At 36.5% G+C, this 18,480-nt stretch overlaps 2 protein-coding genes across 4 annotated transcripts in view; one reads left to right on the top strand and one right to left on the bottom strand.

Moving 5' to 3' along the window:
* Positions 1-5,536, top strand: part of LOC107676530 (O-acetyl-ADP-ribose deacetylase MACROD1-like) — a 74,072-nt gene extending 68,536 nt beyond the window's left edge. For both annotated transcript variants that reach the window (XM_016471093.1, XM_016471092.1), the window contains 3 exons: positions 1,154-1,227; positions 3,604-3,685; positions 4,706-5,536. In XM_016471093.1, coding sequence (XP_016326579.1) covers positions 1,154-1,227; positions 3,604-3,685; positions 4,706-4,731 — 182 coding nt within the window. In that variant the 3' untranslated portion in view covers positions 4,732-5,536. The remainder of the gene's footprint in view (positions 1-1,153; positions 1,228-3,603; positions 3,686-4,705) is intronic.
* Positions 5,537-11,058: 5,522 nt separating this feature from the next.
* Positions 11,059-18,480, bottom strand: part of LOC107676542 (girdin-like) — a 21,451-nt gene continuing 14,029 nt past the window's right edge. For both annotated transcript variants that reach the window (XM_016471116.1, XM_016471117.1), the window contains exons 21-29: positions 16,943-17,220; positions 15,624-15,767; positions 14,622-14,808; positions 13,891-14,036; positions 13,649-13,762; positions 13,318-13,469; positions 11,906-12,205; positions 11,713-11,778; positions 11,059-11,264 (exon numbers count right to left, since the gene is read on the bottom strand). In XM_016471116.1, coding sequence (XP_016326602.1) covers positions 11,212-11,264; positions 11,713-11,778; positions 11,906-12,205; positions 13,318-13,469; positions 13,649-13,762; positions 13,891-14,036; positions 14,622-14,808; positions 15,624-15,767; positions 16,943-17,220 — 1,440 coding nt within the window. In that variant the 3' untranslated portion in view covers positions 11,059-11,211. The remainder of the gene's footprint in view (positions 11,265-11,712; positions 11,779-11,905; positions 12,206-13,317; positions 13,470-13,648; positions 13,763-13,890; positions 14,037-14,621; positions 14,809-15,623; positions 15,768-16,942; positions 17,221-18,480) is intronic.

The following is an 18,480-nucleotide window of genomic DNA, read 5'->3' as shown; positions in this document are numbered from 1 at the left end:
ATTAAAATCTGTCATATAAATTGGTCTCTTCAATAGAAATTAGCCTACTGATTGCCACCATTGATAGACACATTTTTTTTTATAATATTAAAAATATATGTATGACATTATATTCTGCAGTTCTTCCCTGTTGTACCGAATATCTATACTTTTCAAATGATCATATCGAAGTTAGAAATTCAAATATTGTGACAAAATTAATTTTGTAGGGTGCCACAAGTTTGTTAAAATTTCCAAAGGGTGCCGCGACTAAAAAAAGGTTGGGAAACACTGTTCTATCTAACCTAATCAATGGTACGGTTATGAACCTCGGCTATGCCGTGACCTCCGTGCTCATGCATGAGTTCTTATTTGTGGTTGTTTATGTAGTAGGAACCTCATTTTAGGAAGTCTGGGAGTGGATATCACTTGCAGTAGTATGAGGGATTTTCAGATTAAGGGTGGGATTAGACGGTCAGATTAGGAGAGATTAGGTGCGAGAGCATGTCACTGTGATTATAATCCTCCTTTTTAGCTATACGTGTCAAGATTAAACTCAAAAATGAACCCGTCAAACAGCTTCAGTTCGAAAACAACCACCATCAGTGATTCATTTTCGAGTCTTTAAGCAGAAAATATGGTGTCATGCATCGGCAGAATTGTGAGTGCTGACAAGGTGTGAACATGTTGATGTCTGACGCCTCTTGGTTAATCATACAAATTACATTATTACAATCAAAGTAATGTGTATATCTATAATAATATCAAGGTTGTTTTCATTTACTTTGTGTTGGGGCTGTCAGCTTAATGCATCAATGGTTTATTTTTAGATTAATTATTTAAAAAAAAAACACTAACAAAATTTGTATAGCATGAGAATGCTGCGATGACCAAAATCTGCATGTGCATAGATTTAAAGAACATTTAAAATATATATAAAAAGACAATATTTTAACCTTTTGTAAATGTTTATTCAGTGCTTTCATCTGCCACAATAATGTCTTTGAAATATCTTTATTTGGGTGCAATAATTGTGATTGTTTTGTTTAGTCAATCAGCGCATTGTAATTTAAGCCCTTTTTAATAAACGTAATTTAAACGTTAATCGATTGAAAGTCCTAGTATAAATCTGATGTGTATTGTGTTCATGGGTTGGACGATGTGTGTGGTGCAGGATATCCACCTGATCAAGCAGTCGAAGTTGCCCTGAGAACAGTGAGAGAATACCTGGAGCAAAACCACGAGAAGGTGTGTGTGTCATTTCCCTATTGGTGTTCTTTTCTTGCCATTGTTGTTATTGTTCGACGAGGAACACGCCGTGACAAACAGATGGTGGCTGTGTAGGGAGTTACTTTTCTGAGTCAGCATGCACACACACACAAATATAACCTCACAGTTTTAATTGGTTCCTAACGGAGCTTGAATAGGCTTTGCAGAACAGCACAAATACAACAAATCCACAAACATATTGGCACAATCTCTGGCCCCTGTGACTTAATGTGAGTCCAGAGTAAATTTAACAGGAAATGAGCCATGAGGATGTCTTTGACAAAACTTCTGCACATCCCATACTGCAGTCTCTCTCTCTCTCTCTCTCTCTCTCTCTCTCTCTCTTCCCTGGTCACATCTGTGTCTTTTTTCCCTTCTGTCATCTCTCACTGATCTGTCTTTCCTGTCCTGAGCTTTCATCTCACTCTGCGCTGCGTGCTTAGTTGCTCTTGCCTTCTTTTACGCTACAGACATACAAAATGACAGACACCCTAATTACGGCACACTAATTAACCAGCACTTTACTGCTTGCTAAACCTACCACTTTCCATATGCATCCAGAAAAATAGTACAGAATGGAAGAGCGAAAGTATTTTTTTTTTATTAACTTTTTATGATTATATATTTTATTATATATTTAATTTATTCTATTTATTCTACTTTTATTATTTTTAAAATTTTATATATTGTGTATTGCATTTTCTTTGAGATGAGATATTTGGATGAGAAAATAATCAACAGCACTTAAAAAAATCTTACGAAATATGTCTAAGTACATCTAAGACCATGTTTTTTAAGAGTGAATGTGAGAGGTAATGAAAAACTAACAGCAAAAGGTCACATAAAAGAAGGCGGTACCTTCATGTCGATGTGATTGGCTGATTACCCTGTCAATTAGATAACGCCCACCTATCATGATCGCAGCCAGTCTGTAAATCGACCTGAATGAGTCAGGCTAGTGGAAATGGACTGACTAATTAATTACAGAACAACTCACCCACTTGGACAAAACCACTCATGTCTGGATCAAAATGAACTTGAAATGATGATGAAGATATGTGAGACATTTTTTAGTAAACACTTAGTTAAATTAAATTGGCACCTCCATGTAATCTTCATGGCACCTGCAGTGTTTACTGAGGATTTGTTGATTTGGTTTGGAAAGAAGGCAACTATTAATAATAACAAACTGCACAAAATATGCATTTTATGCATCTGAAACTTAAAAAAAAAAATGTATAAAATTGACTTTGATATCATTTAGTGTAACATTCTCTATGTTAATGTTAATACAGTATGTTAATATAAACAAGCAAAATATTATAGTATTATTTTCTTATTGATAGTGTATGGTAAATAGTTTGCCATATGCTTTTAACCAAGAAACCAAACCGAAAATTTGACATACTCATTTCTGTAGTGCATTACATTACAAATGCTTTGGCAATGTAAAGCTTCATTTTGAATCTGAATCAGACAGACAAAGCGACACAGGATGAGTGAGCCAGAGAGGCAAAAGGGAATGAAAAAAGACAATCTATAGAGACCAAAGAGAGAAAAATGAGAGTGAGAGAGAGATTTCAGTGGCAGAGTAGGAGTGCTGGCTGGATGCAATGATGTGTTACAGGAACATGATTAGAAGCAGGAACAGCCCACCTGCCCTCACCACTGTTGTCATGGAGATGAGGGTTCTAGGATGCTGGCACGGATCTCGATGTATTCTTTATGTTGTTGCTTGCCATTAAGCATTTGGGACTGGTGCTGGTGTTCTGTCAAGGACAGTTAGATCACTGGCACTGCACCTCTCCGACTAGAAAGACAAGAAATTAGAATATGCTAAGCGATTGCACCCAAGAGGTCTTTTTCAGAAGACCCTCTCTTCCCACAAGACTGAGAAGGCTACAAGTCAGAAATCAGTGAATTGGATAAATTAACCTTTTTCTTCAGTTAAATGGAATATTTGAAGTTCAATTCATGCCACAGAAAATAATCTCAGTTTAAAAAACAAACAAACACTTTGACAGAAATGAACTTATAATGGAGTTTTAGAAGATGTGCAGTTTTTTAAATGTTATTTACTTTCGTAATTGCTTTTATTTCATTTGACTATATTCACAAGAATTTAAGCAAATTTCTGCTATAGCTTTAGAGAGTATAGCAAGGATGAAGGGGCACATTTGTTTCATTTGAATGAAGTTTGTGATATATTATTACAGGTACATTCTTCTCAGTTGTGTCTATGAAGTATTGTTGGTTTCTGCTGTGCAGTAGCAAAATCAGAGCTTGAATGTGAGATTCTCTATGGTCATTTATTTTTTATTTTTTGTCTCTTTTTCTGTTTTAATCTGCTGTCAGCTGGACCGGGTCATCTTCTGTGTGTTTCTGAAGTCTGACAAAGAGCTCTATGAAACAATGTTGCCTGCATACTTCCCACGAGGTCTGTCATCCATCACACAAACACAAACACACGCTTGTTGGGTTTTCATGTTTTATTGAGACTTTCCATAGACTTTAATACTGTACAGACTGTATACTCTATCCCCTAAAACTAACCCTCACAGAAAACTTTCTGCATTTTTACTTTTCAAACAAACAAACAAAAGGCACATAATTTAGTATGATTTAAAAGCTGTTTTCCTCATGGGGACCAAAAATTGTCCCCACAAGATCAAAAATCTTATGTTTTACTATCCTTTTACTATCCAACGTAGGGTTTACCTAGACCACAAATCCCTCTCTCACACACACACCCTTATACTTTAAATGAAGTCTTCCAAACATTATTCATTACCTTTTGTGTTTTAACACTGATTTGTCTTCCTTACGAGATAGCAGACATTTATACTTGTTTAAAATTCATAACCACCCTTGATCATTTATGCTTTCTAAACAAACTGTACTCAGTAGTTGTGCACTTTATCAGTATGTACATTTCAAAAATCTAAATAATTTAAGTATTTTTCTCCTCAAAGTCTTCCATCTATCCCTCCCGCAGTGAGAGGACAAGTAATTGGTAGTCCTAGCTTTGACGTCAATGTATCAGTGTTTGTTTTTTCTGTGTTCTGGGACACAGGGTACAAACTAGTGCAATGAGCTGTACGTCTGTAGCTTGCACTGATAACAAACCAACACTGACTACATTAGTGTTTTTAATGGAAGCAGTGTTTACCTTGCTAAAATAAATTAATTAAAAACCAGCAGACTGACTAATTTGGTATTTCATATCACTAAATATTAAACACCCCCAACCATATTGACTGGTGCTATTATTTGCACTTTTTTAAAAATGTAACATGAACTGTTGCATGAACGATTCTTGCTCGAATAATCACAGTTATGACATGATGTTATTGAGATCTCACACAGAAGCCGAACTCCAAACATTAGTGTTCATGCAAATGTCTGTTACTGTATGTGTGTTTGCTGTGCTCTATTAGACCTGTTTTTTTACCTCCAGGTTCACCGCCAAAGAGCAAATTATGAGAGGATGGCATAGTTGCTGTGGAAACGCCACACAATCTGCTTTTCCGTCACATCACTGTCTCGCTTTTACCTGATGCAGCCCCTACAAACAACATCAACAACAGCTGCCTGACACCACCTGATTTATTCATATCACCAAACCAGTGCTCCATGAAATTCAATGATTGCTATTAGCTTCCCGTTGGAAGTCATATTGCTATTGGATTTGTATTAATATTAATAACAATGTGGGCTTACAAGTGGTAGTTCACCCAAAAATTACACAAAGATAGCATTTATTTTTTCTGCTTTTCTTATTTTTATTTTCTTATTTGTTTTGTCTGTTCAGTGGAAGTGAGTGGGCTCTATCTCTATTTGAACCCCAACATTCTTCAAAATAAATTCGACAGAAGAATGAATGTGTGACATTTTTAGATGAAACAGAAAAATTATTGCTTCAAATATAATATTTCCCCCCCCAGTTGATTGCATAAATAATATCATAGCTGTGCATGACCATTTATGTCTCAAATTCTGTGTCTTTCAAATCTATTTATGGCTTACTCTTATTATTACTCCTTCCAGGAACAATTTTCTGCAGTTATATGATTTGCACTGCATTAGCATTGAAATTATAAAAGATATCATATGTGAATATTGTTTATAGAGTTGAATAAAAAATTGAATTAAGGCAATCAAAGGAAGAAACGGAGTATGTCAATGGTTATAACACTTAACCTATAATGAAAGTGCACTATTTGTACTTCTTCAATGTACTTTCTGTCTTCCAGTATGATAAAAGACCCTCATTAAAGTCAACTCCTCTCTCTGAACTAATGGCTGGGGCTGCTCTTAATGCAACTTTCATTAATTACAACGTAAGCCTTCAAGTTTATTGTATTATGTCAGCAATTCGATTTAGAACAGATGAAATATTTTAAAGTATTGATGCAAATTGATTTTGTTCCTCGAGACAAATTCCTCGTGAAGAACTCAATTGTTTTGCAACAATTTTGTTCCCCACTCGTATCGTACGATTCGTGCATCTTTCATAGCACTTTCCAAAAAAAGAGGAGTCTTCTTTCATCTCAACATGCTGCTATATATCTGTGAAAGAAATGAGAGTGTGAGGGAGGCAGATGAAAAAGAGAGAGGGAGAGATGAGTTTAATAAACTCATCTGAAGCAATTTTCATTTTTTAATAAGCGACAGGCAGCTCAGATACTGTCATCCGGCAAGCTTCTCCAAATAATGAGAGTGGAGGAGAAAAAAGGAGCGCAAGAGAGTGAGGGAGGAAGAACTCAGCAGAGTAATTATCCTAAATCCAGACTTCATCACCGTCCCATCAGCACTTATTTTTTTTCCTCCTTGCAATCCAGCTCCGTGTCCCTCTCTAGCCCCCTCTTAGTAAAGTGTTATTTAATTTGCTGTATTGGCACAGTGAACGCAGCCAGTGTGGGGCTACTGCTGAAATAGTAACCCTTCAGTGACTATTACACTGACTGGGGTGCATCCTATACGCCAGCAGCTGAAGCACAGCGAGATGAGAGCTCATCTTCTCTTTTTTTGCTGCTCTCTCGCCTTATCTCTCTTTCCCATGCCCTCGTGCGCTCGTTTTCGATGATCCTATCGTGTCTCTCTCTCTCTTGGTTCCCTCCAGCTGCGTTCCCTGTGTATCGTCAGACTCATAACCCCAGATTCTGCCAGTCAAACGGAGCTCACTATCACTCGCAGCCCTGCCATTTCACCCTGGTGCTCTGTCGCAGTTTATAGCACTTCAATCTGGTTTAATCTTGTGGGTGCAGCCAGAAGTGTTTTTTGAGCCAAGTGGATTTAAATGTGACTTCCCAAATAATTATTATTATTTTTGATTATTAAGTTCCAAGGTAAAAAAAAAAAAAAAAAGCGTATGTCTCTACATTTTGGTCTAACCAAGTTGCAGTTGCTTAGCATTTTTTATCCACCCTCATATGTCGCTCCAAACGCACAGGATTTTTTTTCTTTCCTCATTGAACACAAAAGGCGATCATTAAAATGTCAACGCTAATGCATAATTTCCAGACAATGAGAAGTTGCATTTTTGTTCAGTTTATTTAAAATAATCCTGCATAAATGTGTTTGAACAAGCTGCATGCTCTATCCCCGCTCGGTTTGTCCCCCGTCTGGCCTGCGCTGGCTGTGTAGTTCATCATTAACATTTACTTTTTTGAAACATGTTCTTAAAATTAAATGTCCTTGTTTGGCTTCTATTTTAGGCTTTGAGATATTGCAAAAGTTTTATATTTAGTTCCGCAACTTTGGTCTTGACAGTTCCCTGCTAAGTCAAATAGCGAATTTCTACTTAAATGAGCTATGACGCAATTTATAGGTCAAACTGGAAGGCTACTTCACCATGAGTTCCCTCTGGAATTTCTTAAGGGTTTTTAAGAATCCCGGGTTTTGATTTATGAGTACAGTAAGGTCTGTAGTTAGCATTACTTGAAGAGATTTTTAAATTTTGTTCTACAATATAAATTATACACAGTCATATAACTCTTGCAGTAAGCTGCTAGATAAGGATTAGAAAATGACTCATAAAGGTTAATTTTCTTCCAATATTTAGGACTACAAACTGTGACAAACTCTACCACAAATGATGCACATACTGTTTTGGGACGAGCTCCATCCAAATAAAAAAAAGAATTAAGAGCATTTTTAAGAGAGTGAACTCCTGGGTTATCAGGAAACTCTTTGTGTCGGGTGTTTACATATAAAAATATTTTTCTGCACGTTTTTTTTACATTTTTAAATTGCAAATTGATGCTACATTCAGACTACATACATTTATTAACCCACATTTAGTTTATTTTTTAGCTATTTATTTTTTTAGGAAAAAAAACTGTATGGTGGGTGTTTTTATTTATGCTCCTCGTGAGACTTAAGGTTATTGTTCAATCATGTGTTTACTTATGTTCTCTATCAATGGCATTATATGTGTTCGATACTTGTAATACATCAGCTAGTATAATATAATTGCCCCACCAAAAGCAAAAAATGCAGATGAAATGTTCTAGAACAGTTCTAGTGTAAAATGCAGTGTGATTGTGTCACTACAGCCCCCACAGGCTCCAGGGCCTCTGTTAGTCTATGTAATATGAAGAAAGCAAACTACTAAGTTGCTAAAAAAAAGTGTTGTTTGCTCTTTGATCATGCATTGCGAGAACAGTTACCTCATCTCATCGAGGGAGCGGGTGAGCAGGTAAATGAGTGTGAGCGAGAGTGTTGAAAGAGTCGGATGGGGTCAGCAGGAGTTGGTTGCTGATGTTTATGGATGCTGGAGGAGACGCTGGCATAGGGAGCTGCTTGTGGAATGAAAATGGATCTGTAGCAGAACCCAGGACACTCTGCTGCCCCTCAAGATCAATTCACTGATTTACTAGCTGAAAGCCTGTCAGAGCTAAACACCAGCGTTGAGGGGAGTAGACGATAAACTCGGTTGGAGGAGTGGGGGTGATGGAGGCTTGAAGAAAGCATCAGGACTTTCGGTAGAGTTACATATGAGGAGGATGTTCATCAAAGAACAGGCAAATGTTTTGTCAAAATAGTCAGAAGTTTCAAATGTACCAGAATTTGCTCACATCTCAGAGGAGCAGAGTGAAGGTGGTTATAGGTGGCAGCTCTTTTGTGCATATATGAATCCTTTAATTAAATATGCCGTTTACTTTTGTTCTTCTCCAGTAAACACTGCGGCTGCATAACACATTGTGATGGAATTATTTTTAGTGAAGCGTCAGTGAAGTTAAACTTCATCTCCTGCAGAGCGTCTGCAGCCTGTGTGTGTGTGTTTCTACTAAAATATTAAAGATGTTTACTGTATTGTATGAGAGAGGTGATATAATCTCTCTGTCAGATAAATGTGTAGGATATATTTAATTTAATATTCCTAATATAATATCTAACAATTGCAAAAGTCCCCAGAGCACATGGAGCAGTTAAAATAACATTATAGTTTGTTTACCACATTACTCTGCAGCAATATGGTGCTGAGCATTATTATCTCCATAGTGTTCACCTAAAGAAATGTTCTTAATAATTGCTTTTCACACAGAACGCGTTGTTTCCGCCAGACGCGCAGCTGAACAGAAAAAAGCAGTAGGCTATCCAGACGCGTTTAAGTTTAAATTCCTGTTCACACCCAAATTAACTATTAGCTATAAGCAAAACTTTTAACTGTAAGGATAACTTTATAAGCGTCCATACCAACGGACGATAATGCTCTGTTTATAAGCGTGCGTTGCCATCATGTCATTGTTTTGTATGCTCTAGGCCAGGGGTCACCAAACTCAGTCCTGGAGGGGCGGTGTCCTGCAGAGTTTAGCTCCAACTTATCTCAACAGACCTGCCTGAATGTTTGAAGTATACCTAGTAAGAGCTTGATTAGCTGGTTCAGGTGTGTTTGATTAGTGAATTGATTAGAATTGGAAACGATTCTTAAAACTTTTAACTTCTTAAAAACGTGGCGCTAGTACGCGACACTGAAAAATCAGCGATACGCAGCGATCAGAGTACGTTCCTCTAAGCACATTTTAAGTAAAACAAAAATTAAAAGCGGCAGCAATAAAACGAGTAACTGCGTTAGGTGTGAGCCAGCCCTTAATTTCAGGTGTCAGTGTCACTAGAAAAATAGTTAACCAAAGAGCAAAGTGATCATAGCCTACTATTTGGATTTAGGCTATATCAATAAAAGGCATTGTGTCAGTTGCTGTGTACAAACCATAAATGTTGCATTTGCTATTAAAAAATACTATGTTAGATGGAGCATGAGTGCTTAGCGTGATAATGGAACAGTGGGACATTAGTGGGCATTGCATTTGTGGGCAATATACGATTGCCTATTCGCTCCATTATAAAATAATCCATTGTATCTTTATCCTGTTTGGTTCTATTTTTGTCATGGATCTTTTATTTTGTCATAGATCTTGTACAATGCTCTTGAGTCAGCCCACACTGAATACACTACCACCAGTGATGGATCTTTTCATGCATTTGCAATTATTTTGACTCTCTTGCATTGTTTCCGTGGCATTCTCCTCTGGTTTTGAGGCTTACCTTGTTTTGTGTAATTGAACTACCTTCCCAGCTTTCATGATATGCACTTTATATAGCCTACATTCTTTAGGAAGTTTCTGCTAAGAAAACATGATTTTTGTTTTTCTGAAAATGTGAGTTGTGCTTGCTTGCCCATGCAATGCTCACCACCGTTATGTTGGATTTGGCCTAAAACAGTATTCACAAATTTACTAAGTGCCTTGTTTCACCAGGCAAAAACACATGTCACACTGGGGGAGAAACAAGTGAGGGAGGGAGGGAGAGGAGGAGAGCGCGCCAGGAAGGGGAGCATGACAGGAGCTGTTGATGGAAGGAGAAAGCGGGAATGAATGGGGTTAGATGAGAGTGCTTTGGAAAGATACCATCACCGGTGACCATATTTCAGATGATCCCCACAAAGTCTTAGTATCTTCAACAAACTCCAGGGAGTCAGGAGGTCACATCTCATCTCGCAATAGCTGCACACGATCTGTTGCATGTAAATATGTGGTGGCTTTGTTTTGCAGAGGCAATCAGCCCATGAGATCTCATAATAATCATTCTCCTCTCAAATTAACGAAGGCTACCCTCTGGGGGTCCTCTAATTTTAGCCGAAATTCTGACAACTTCACAATTCTTGTTTAGCTGAAAAAATAAGTGTTTTTGGCATCTTTGTGACAATTAATTGATTTAAAGTGTATCGTCTAAACATTCTGAATGCAGCATCAAGACATTCCTTAAAATGTGGTTTACTGGATGACAGTCTCTAAACGGTGCATCGTGGTGCTCAGTATATCAATTCATCGACGAAAAGGTCTGCGGACTGACGCATTTTGATTAATGTTGCCATGACAACTGCATAATTCATGAATTGTATTAGCGTTCCATTTGTCGTTTTTGAGTTATGATTCACCCCAGCCAAGGATTGTCAAAAAAAAAAAATTATTTACCCGCACCCACGTTGTTTTAAGACCCCCATCATCTTCTGCCTCCTTCCTAAATGTCAAAGTCTCCAAAGTGTCAGCTTTTTTTCCCAACGAGACAGCATGAATTAATCTGCTCTCATAAATAACTTGTTAGCATCAGTTTGTATAAGACACTCTCATAATTATACAGATACAAAGGCACCAGCACACCAACCACTGGTGAGGATAAGAACTACAACCTCATCCACTATATAAGTATAATAATTTAGTATAATATTTAATTAAAGTCATGATAGTCGCATATCTATAAATATATGGAGTGTATTAATGATGGATGCATCATACATATGTGTTTTAAATTAATTTATTTGTTTTCCCACAATAAATGTACTGGACCATTACATATAGTAAGTGTACACTATATGCTTTATGGATGTTTTATATATAAAATTGTTTAAAAACCAAGGGATAAAGGTAGTTAAATGAGCGTTAACAAATTGTTATTGCTTTATGCTTGTTTATTTTCTGTGTCCTGTGGCTTGTCAAAACTGGAGTGAAAATCTAAAGGAGAGAGACAAAAGATGTTGTTAATGATTTTTGGGCATTCTTAAAATAAATCAAGACATATTCAATAATTAAAAGGAACTGAACTGGTCTGGCTCAATATTAAGTGGCTAATTATTCTAACTAATTTAAAGCAAACAAAACTTTTCTTGAAATATAGTATTTTATCCATGTTCAAATGTATTAATATGACAGGCTGAATGGAAAAGAAGAGACAGCTTGTTTTTATATTGACTTAATATAGTTTTGAAAGACAATCTTTATCCTTATTACAAGTGAAACCATATTTAATTTCTGGATTGTATTTTATTTTACCTTGTGTAGTTTGATTATGTTTAAATCGTAAGAGCATGTCGATGTTTTGGCATTAACCTAATGTGTCTAGCTTCTACCAGTTGACAGATGACAAAAATCCACCAGTTAAAAGCCACTGCTGTAGACTGACCTTCTGTTCCAGATGATACACGGCTGACATCAGAGTGTGCAGGTGAGATGTTCTCCTCACTATCAACTAAAACACACATACAGATATTATAATCAACAAAAAACAAATACAAATGCATGTTATTTTACAACCTTAAGCAAATTTCATTTCCTTCTACCCTATCTAGTTTACCCTATATCTTTACCCTTCTTACCTCTCCCCTCCTCACTAGGGCTGTCCTGGCTGGGTGTAGGGCTGCCGTCATGTTCCCAGAGGGCCATGGCGCCTGTTTGGGAAGAGTGCAGACGGATGCGAGGCTGTACGCGCTGGTCTCCTGGGCTGAAGGACTGGGAAATTCCTCCTCTGCCCCTGCCGAGAGCCCAGCCGTGCCGGGAGCCCAGCTTGCGCCGACCACTTCGCAGATTAGCTTTGGGTTGGTCTTCATCTGCCTGAGATGAGATTCTCCTTAGTGAACTCGGAGAGACTGGAGCACTGATGGGATCCTGCTCTTGAACTGAGGGGTGAAACAGTGAAGAGAGTACTTTGAAAAAGATAAGATATTTTCATTCTCTTTCTGTTGAGGTAAAGGTATTTATGGATGAATCTTACAAACCTAACAATTAAGGTTTTTTTTTTGCACTGTGACATTATTTTCAAAATTATTAAGCACATTATCCCCCCAAATTCTCATTATTCTAACTTGAAAAAATATAAAATAATATAAATATATACTATATAAACAATTACAAAAAAAAGATACAATAAATAAAATATCTTATTTAAATTTACACATTGTTAATACTGTATTTGTTGTGCTGCCTTTAATTTATGCTGAAAATATATGCTGTTTACAAAAAAATTACAAGAATCAAAAACAGAATCATCACTGAAAATAAAAATAAATCCAGATATATTACCATATGGGAATTTGAGGTGAAATGTGCTTAATTGTCAAGAAAAAAGTTACAAAGCAAAAATAAATAAATAATGGCGCTAAAATAATCATTTTTAAAACACTTTTTGTGACTTTCACACATAAACTGGTATAATACTAATTTAAATGTATGGAATTTTAATATATTTCTCAAAATACAGAACTTTTTTATGAGCACGACAAAGGAAAACATACTGGATATATTCTAAAAATTACAAATCCCCTTATTTGCTCAAAAAAAGTCAATGCCATGTCATATGTATCTACCATATACACAGAAAATACATTACATATAAGTAATGTTACACTGTTACTTTATTTATACATTATTATTATTTATACAGTATTACTAGATTTAGTATTATTAGTATTATTATATCTAGTATACTAGTATTTATATTACCATAAATCTCAATGCTGTATACACTCTGTGCAATATTAATTTGATCTGCAAATTCCATTCCACTGCTCCTTCACATAAACACAGAATTACTATGTTTGGTTGTGATCCAAGGGAATGGCATAATGTGGTAGGGTAACAGCATCATTCATTGTTATGGGCTTTTGGGGACCTTTTTGTGTTTTACAGAGTCCAGGGAGCCCTGCAGTCTTAACTTCCTGGCACTCTCTTACGCTCTGTGGTACAGTACATCTAATGTTATTACACCAGCCATACAGCTCTGCAGTCTCACCAGGCGCTGGAGCTGAAGAGATGGGAGCACCGTCTACAGTATCCGCGAGGTTCTCTATACTTCCAGCAGCAATAAACTGAGCGCGGCCTTCTTTGCTTCCACCTTTAGGTTTTATCAGCTTCTTCATGCGGTCCGCTATCCAGTTTGACTTCCTGAAGCCACAAGAGAATTTATAGGTGATTGAAAGGCTTCGAGTAAGATTCAGATAAGTCAAAAAAAGGTAAAAGAGAAAAACGGCAGGATGTCAAGATGAAAGAGAGCATACAGTGAGTAAAGCAACGAGTCCATGGTGAAAAGTTCTGCTAGAGACAGATGTTAAAGCTTGACTAACTTTGGTTGTTTGGGTGGACACATGCCAGGCAGACCCGGCTCCAAAACACGATACTGATCCATTATCTTATCCACCAGCTTCTGCTTCTCCCTGCGCAGCTCGTTGAGCTTGTCACTGAGGTGGAGAGAGATGGATGGATGGGAGAGAAAAACATGATGCAGGTGGTACACAGCTGAACGTTCTACATGGTGCATGTGGAAAAGGTGGATAAAAGTGAGCTGCAAATGTGTGTGTGCTCTTACAGGTACTCTCTCTGCTGGTTGTGGTGCTGGTCTCGGCTCTCCAGGTTGCTCTCCAGTAGGGCCTTGTTATCTTTGGCCAGATTCTGGTTCTGCTCTACGAGATGTCGGTTCTCCTCCTCCAAGTTCGCCTTCAACTGGGTTAGGAGCTATAGCAAACATATAAATACTAGGGCAATAAATGATACTATAAATTAAAATAGTTATTATTAAACTTTTTTGTAGTTAACGTGATTAATATTAGACTTTCAGTATAATGAAATACATAATAAAACCACAAAATCTGAACCTGTAAATAATTTTGAAAAATGTAAAACTGAAGCATTATGATATAAAATAAATGATACAACACATAAAATTAATAATAATTGAATCTCTAATAATTTACATTTAAAGACATCATGTGAAGGCTACATTTGATAAAAAATACAGTATATATATATATATATATTACTAACCATTATAACCTATAAAATAATCTATTTCAATCTATTTTTTATTATTTTATTTAAAAGAATTCCTGTGATGGTAAAGCTGAATTTTCAGAATCATTACTCCAGATATTACTATATCTTCGGTGTCACATGATCTTTCAGAAATCACTGTAATTTGCTGATTTGTAATATGCTGATTTAATTAAAATTGTCCTTGCTGAATATTTGATTCATGATTAAAAAAAAATCTTATATACTGTATATATACAGACACTGTCATAATTTGCATTGTGCTCAGACCTGGTTTTGGCTGCTGAGACGGACGTTGTTGAGATCCAGCTGTTGGTTGTGCTCTTTAAGAGTGCTGAGTTCTCCCTCCAGTCTGGTCCGTTCAAGCTGAGCCATACTCAACTCTGCCCGCAGAACTGAACTCTGAGCCAGCAGCTCGGACTGCACCTGAAACCACTCCTTCTGCAAGTTCTGATATCTACAGATAGTCAATACATTGAACAGGTGAATTAAACTAAACTACACATCTAATGAAGGTCATATGTTACTCCCAAAAGATTTAAAGAAGGCTTAATGAAAATGTTTTTTTTTTGCCATTTGTGATTATTATATTTCTATACAACTCTAAATTATTAAAAGTACATCTAATGTAGACTTCATTGTCTTTTTTCTTCATGCTAAATATTTCTCTAGATTCTGAGGTTAAGCCCAGACATGCTTTTTTTATGTCTCTTCATCTAGACAAGTGATCAAAGCTGACTAACTGAACATACTGAATAAAAGTAAACTGCCTCCTGCTGGGTTATGTAGAAATATTTTCTTTATCCCGTTCATCACCAAAGCAACCAGCTTTACAAATATTTTCACAGGTCGTCACGCCATGGCAACAACTGTTGAAAACTGGGCTATGAAATTACTCATGCTCTGGTGAGACTTTGGTGGGGCTTACGATCACCACAGTGGGTGAAGAGCAGTTTGTGGTGGGTGGTATCATCACTTCCTCTCTCTTTCCTATGAATCTGCTCAACTGTCGACACTGATGGCCTCGTGGGCAGCGCGCCGACATACAGCGCCATTGCGCTTTGGGTGTCACGAGTTCGAGTTCCGGCTCGTGGACCTTTCCCGATCCCATCCCCCTCTCTCTCACCCACTTCACTTCCTGTTGACCTATACTGTCCTATCTAAATAAAGGCATAAAACGCCATAAATAAACCTTTAAAAAAAAAAAAAGAATCTGCTCAACTGTAACTTCAACCCAGTGTTGTGGTCACCACAATTATGACTTTTTCTCACCTTTCATTGTCCATTTTCAGTCTCTCCAGCTCTTTCTCGCTCTCCACCTGCCCTTGTGTCACTTTCTCCATTTTCTGTCTCTCCACACGTATCGATTCCTCTGCCTCCTCCAACTTTGCTTTTCGCTCCAACAGCTCCTTATATCTAGACAAGTACGGTATTTAGAAAATTTTACAAGCCTTAAATTAAAGATATTTTTATAAATCATAAATCGAGATTATTTCGTTTATTTCAGCTACTGTAAATTCATGTTTTAATTTCATGATTTTAAAGTCACATGGAACAACAACTACTTTAACAACAATAAACCAATACTATAGTTATGTTTATATCAACATACTATTTATTAAAACCAAGCTACATCAAAGTCTTAAGATTTTTTATTATTATGTGTAAAAGTTTTATGTGTAATAAAAAAATCTGTATGTATGTGGTGTGTTATTGTATGTTTTATTTTAGTAATATTCTTTAATACTTTCTTGGAATCTACATTTATTTTACTTTTTTCATACACCTTGTGTATTCATATTTCGATTCTTCACAGACTGACTTCAAACAAGACATGACCTAAAAAAACACATATATTATCTAAAAGTACTATTAATTTATTCTTAATTAATTATTATTCTTAATTGTGACCCTGGACGACAAAACTAGTCTTAAGTCACTGGGGTATATTTTTAGCAAAAGCCAAAAATACATTGTATGGTTCAAAATTATAGATTTTTCTTTTATGCCAAAAATCATTAGGATATTAAGTAAAGATCATGTTCCATGAAGATATTTTGTAAATTTCCTACCGTAAATATATAAAAACTTAATTTTTGATTAGTAATATGCATTGCTAAGAACTTTATTTGGACAACTTTAAAGGCGATTTTCTCAATATTTAGATTTTTTTGCACCCTCAGATTCCAGATTTTCAAATAGTTGTATCTCGACCAAATATTGTCCTATCCTAACAACAAACCATACATCAATGGAAAGCTTATTTATTCAGCTTTCAGATGATGTTTAAATCTCAATATGACTAGTTTTGTGTCACTGGGTCACAATTAAATAACCTCACCGTTTTTCCTCTTGGACCACTTTTGTGAGTATGCTAAAATTATTATTATTAAATTATAAAAAAAATAATTTATTTAATTAATTAAATAAATAAATAACCTCACATTTTATCCCTTTGACCTCTTATGCGAATCAGCTAAAATTATTTACTGAATAAATTATTATAAATTTATTTATTTTCAAATAAATAAATGATTATTAATTTATTATTAAATAAATAAATTAAATTAAACTTGTCTAAGACACTGTACCTGGCCTCAGTGTCTTTATATTGAGCTTCTAGACTGCGACTGCTGCTTTTCAGTTGACTGTGTTTGGCCAACAACTCTTCTAACTCCGCCTCCTGTCTCTGTTGCAGAGCTGTCAGTCTCTCATGATCCCGCCTTACAGCCTCTAGGCGCATCACTGACTCCTCCTTCTCCTTGAGCCACACCCTTGATTCTGCCTTCAGAGCCACACAGCGCAGTTCGCTCTCATTGCAACGTGCCAACACTGCCGCATGTTCGGAGCTCAGAGATGCCTGTTCCACCTGAATGAGGGGAAATAGGGTAAAATAAAGAAGATACAGTGGGTATATAAAAGAATTAACCCCTTTAAAATAATCACATTTTGTTGCTTTGCAGCCGGACACAGTTTTTGTTTTATCCAGCTGTATTTACTCAGTGCAACTTGTAACATCCAAGTGAAAGATATAACACTAACATGTCAGAAAAAAAAAAAAAGAGTTGGAAAAAGGATCACACCCTTGTGCCAGTATTTTGTTGAACCACCTTTTGCTTTAATTACAGCCTTTAGTCTTTTGGGATGTGTCTCTACTAACTTTGCACAACTGCTCAAAGTTCAGTTAAATTTGATGGCGACCGTTTGTGGACTGCAGTCTTCAAGTCATTCCACAGATTTTCAATGGAGTTTAATTCTGGGCTCTGACTAGACCATGCAAGGACATTCATCTTTTTCTCCTTCAACCACTGTGTGCTCAGTTTTGCTGCGTGCTTTGGTCATTGTCATGTTGGAAGGTAAACCTTCTTCCCATTGACAATATATCTTTCACTTGGATGTTATAAGTTGCACTGAGTAAATATACAGCTGGATAAAACAAAAACTGTGTCCGTCTTCATTTCAGGCTGCAAAGCAACAAAATGTGATTATTTTAAAGGGGTGATTCTTTTCTATTCCCACTGTATAATGAAAGTGTGGTCATTCAGGTGGAAATAACCTGTTTATGAAAAGCCTGTATAATTTAAAGTGGTGTAGTTTTATGCTCCATCAACGGTATGACTGAAATCCATTAGTGTCCACCCACTATAAAATCTAATATAGATTTAAAGGGGTGGTTCACTGGATTGTGTTTATGGGGTACAGTCTAACATGTGTTAATGCTTCGTTTAAAAAAAAAAGCATTATTTTTCACATAATTTACCTTTATTCCACACTGCTCTGTCCCTTCTCTGAGAAACAGGCTGATCTTTTCCTGTTTTTATGAAGACCCGCCCTCAGAAATAGGCAATGGGCTCTGATTGGTTAGCTAGCCCTGTGTGTTGTGATTGGCTAAACGTCCCGCCCCTCACCTCAGCAGCATGTGCTCCGGTTGTATTGTAAACAACGGCGTTGTTAATATCGCTTATCAGTTTGAGCCCGATTGAGAAGCAGAGGATATAATTGAAGAGGATCGCGCAGAACCTGTGCAAGCATGGCTTTTAATGGTAGGCCTATGTTTTTTGTTTGTTGTTGTCTCATACTTTTAGATATGCTGTTATTTGTAAATGCTACTGCTTATGTTAGCTTTTAA

This window comes from Sinocyclocheilus anshuiensis, unplaced genomic scaffold, assembly GCF_001515605.1.
Source record: "Sinocyclocheilus anshuiensis isolate Anshui unplaced genomic scaffold, SAMN03320099.WGS_v1.1 scaffold64, whole genome shotgun sequence".
Lineage (NCBI taxonomy): Eukaryota > Metazoa > Chordata > Actinopteri > Cypriniformes > Cyprinidae > Sinocyclocheilus > Sinocyclocheilus anshuiensis.
The sequence above is the reverse complement of the archived record's forward strand: the minus strand, read 5'-3'. Positions and strand labels throughout refer to the sequence as shown.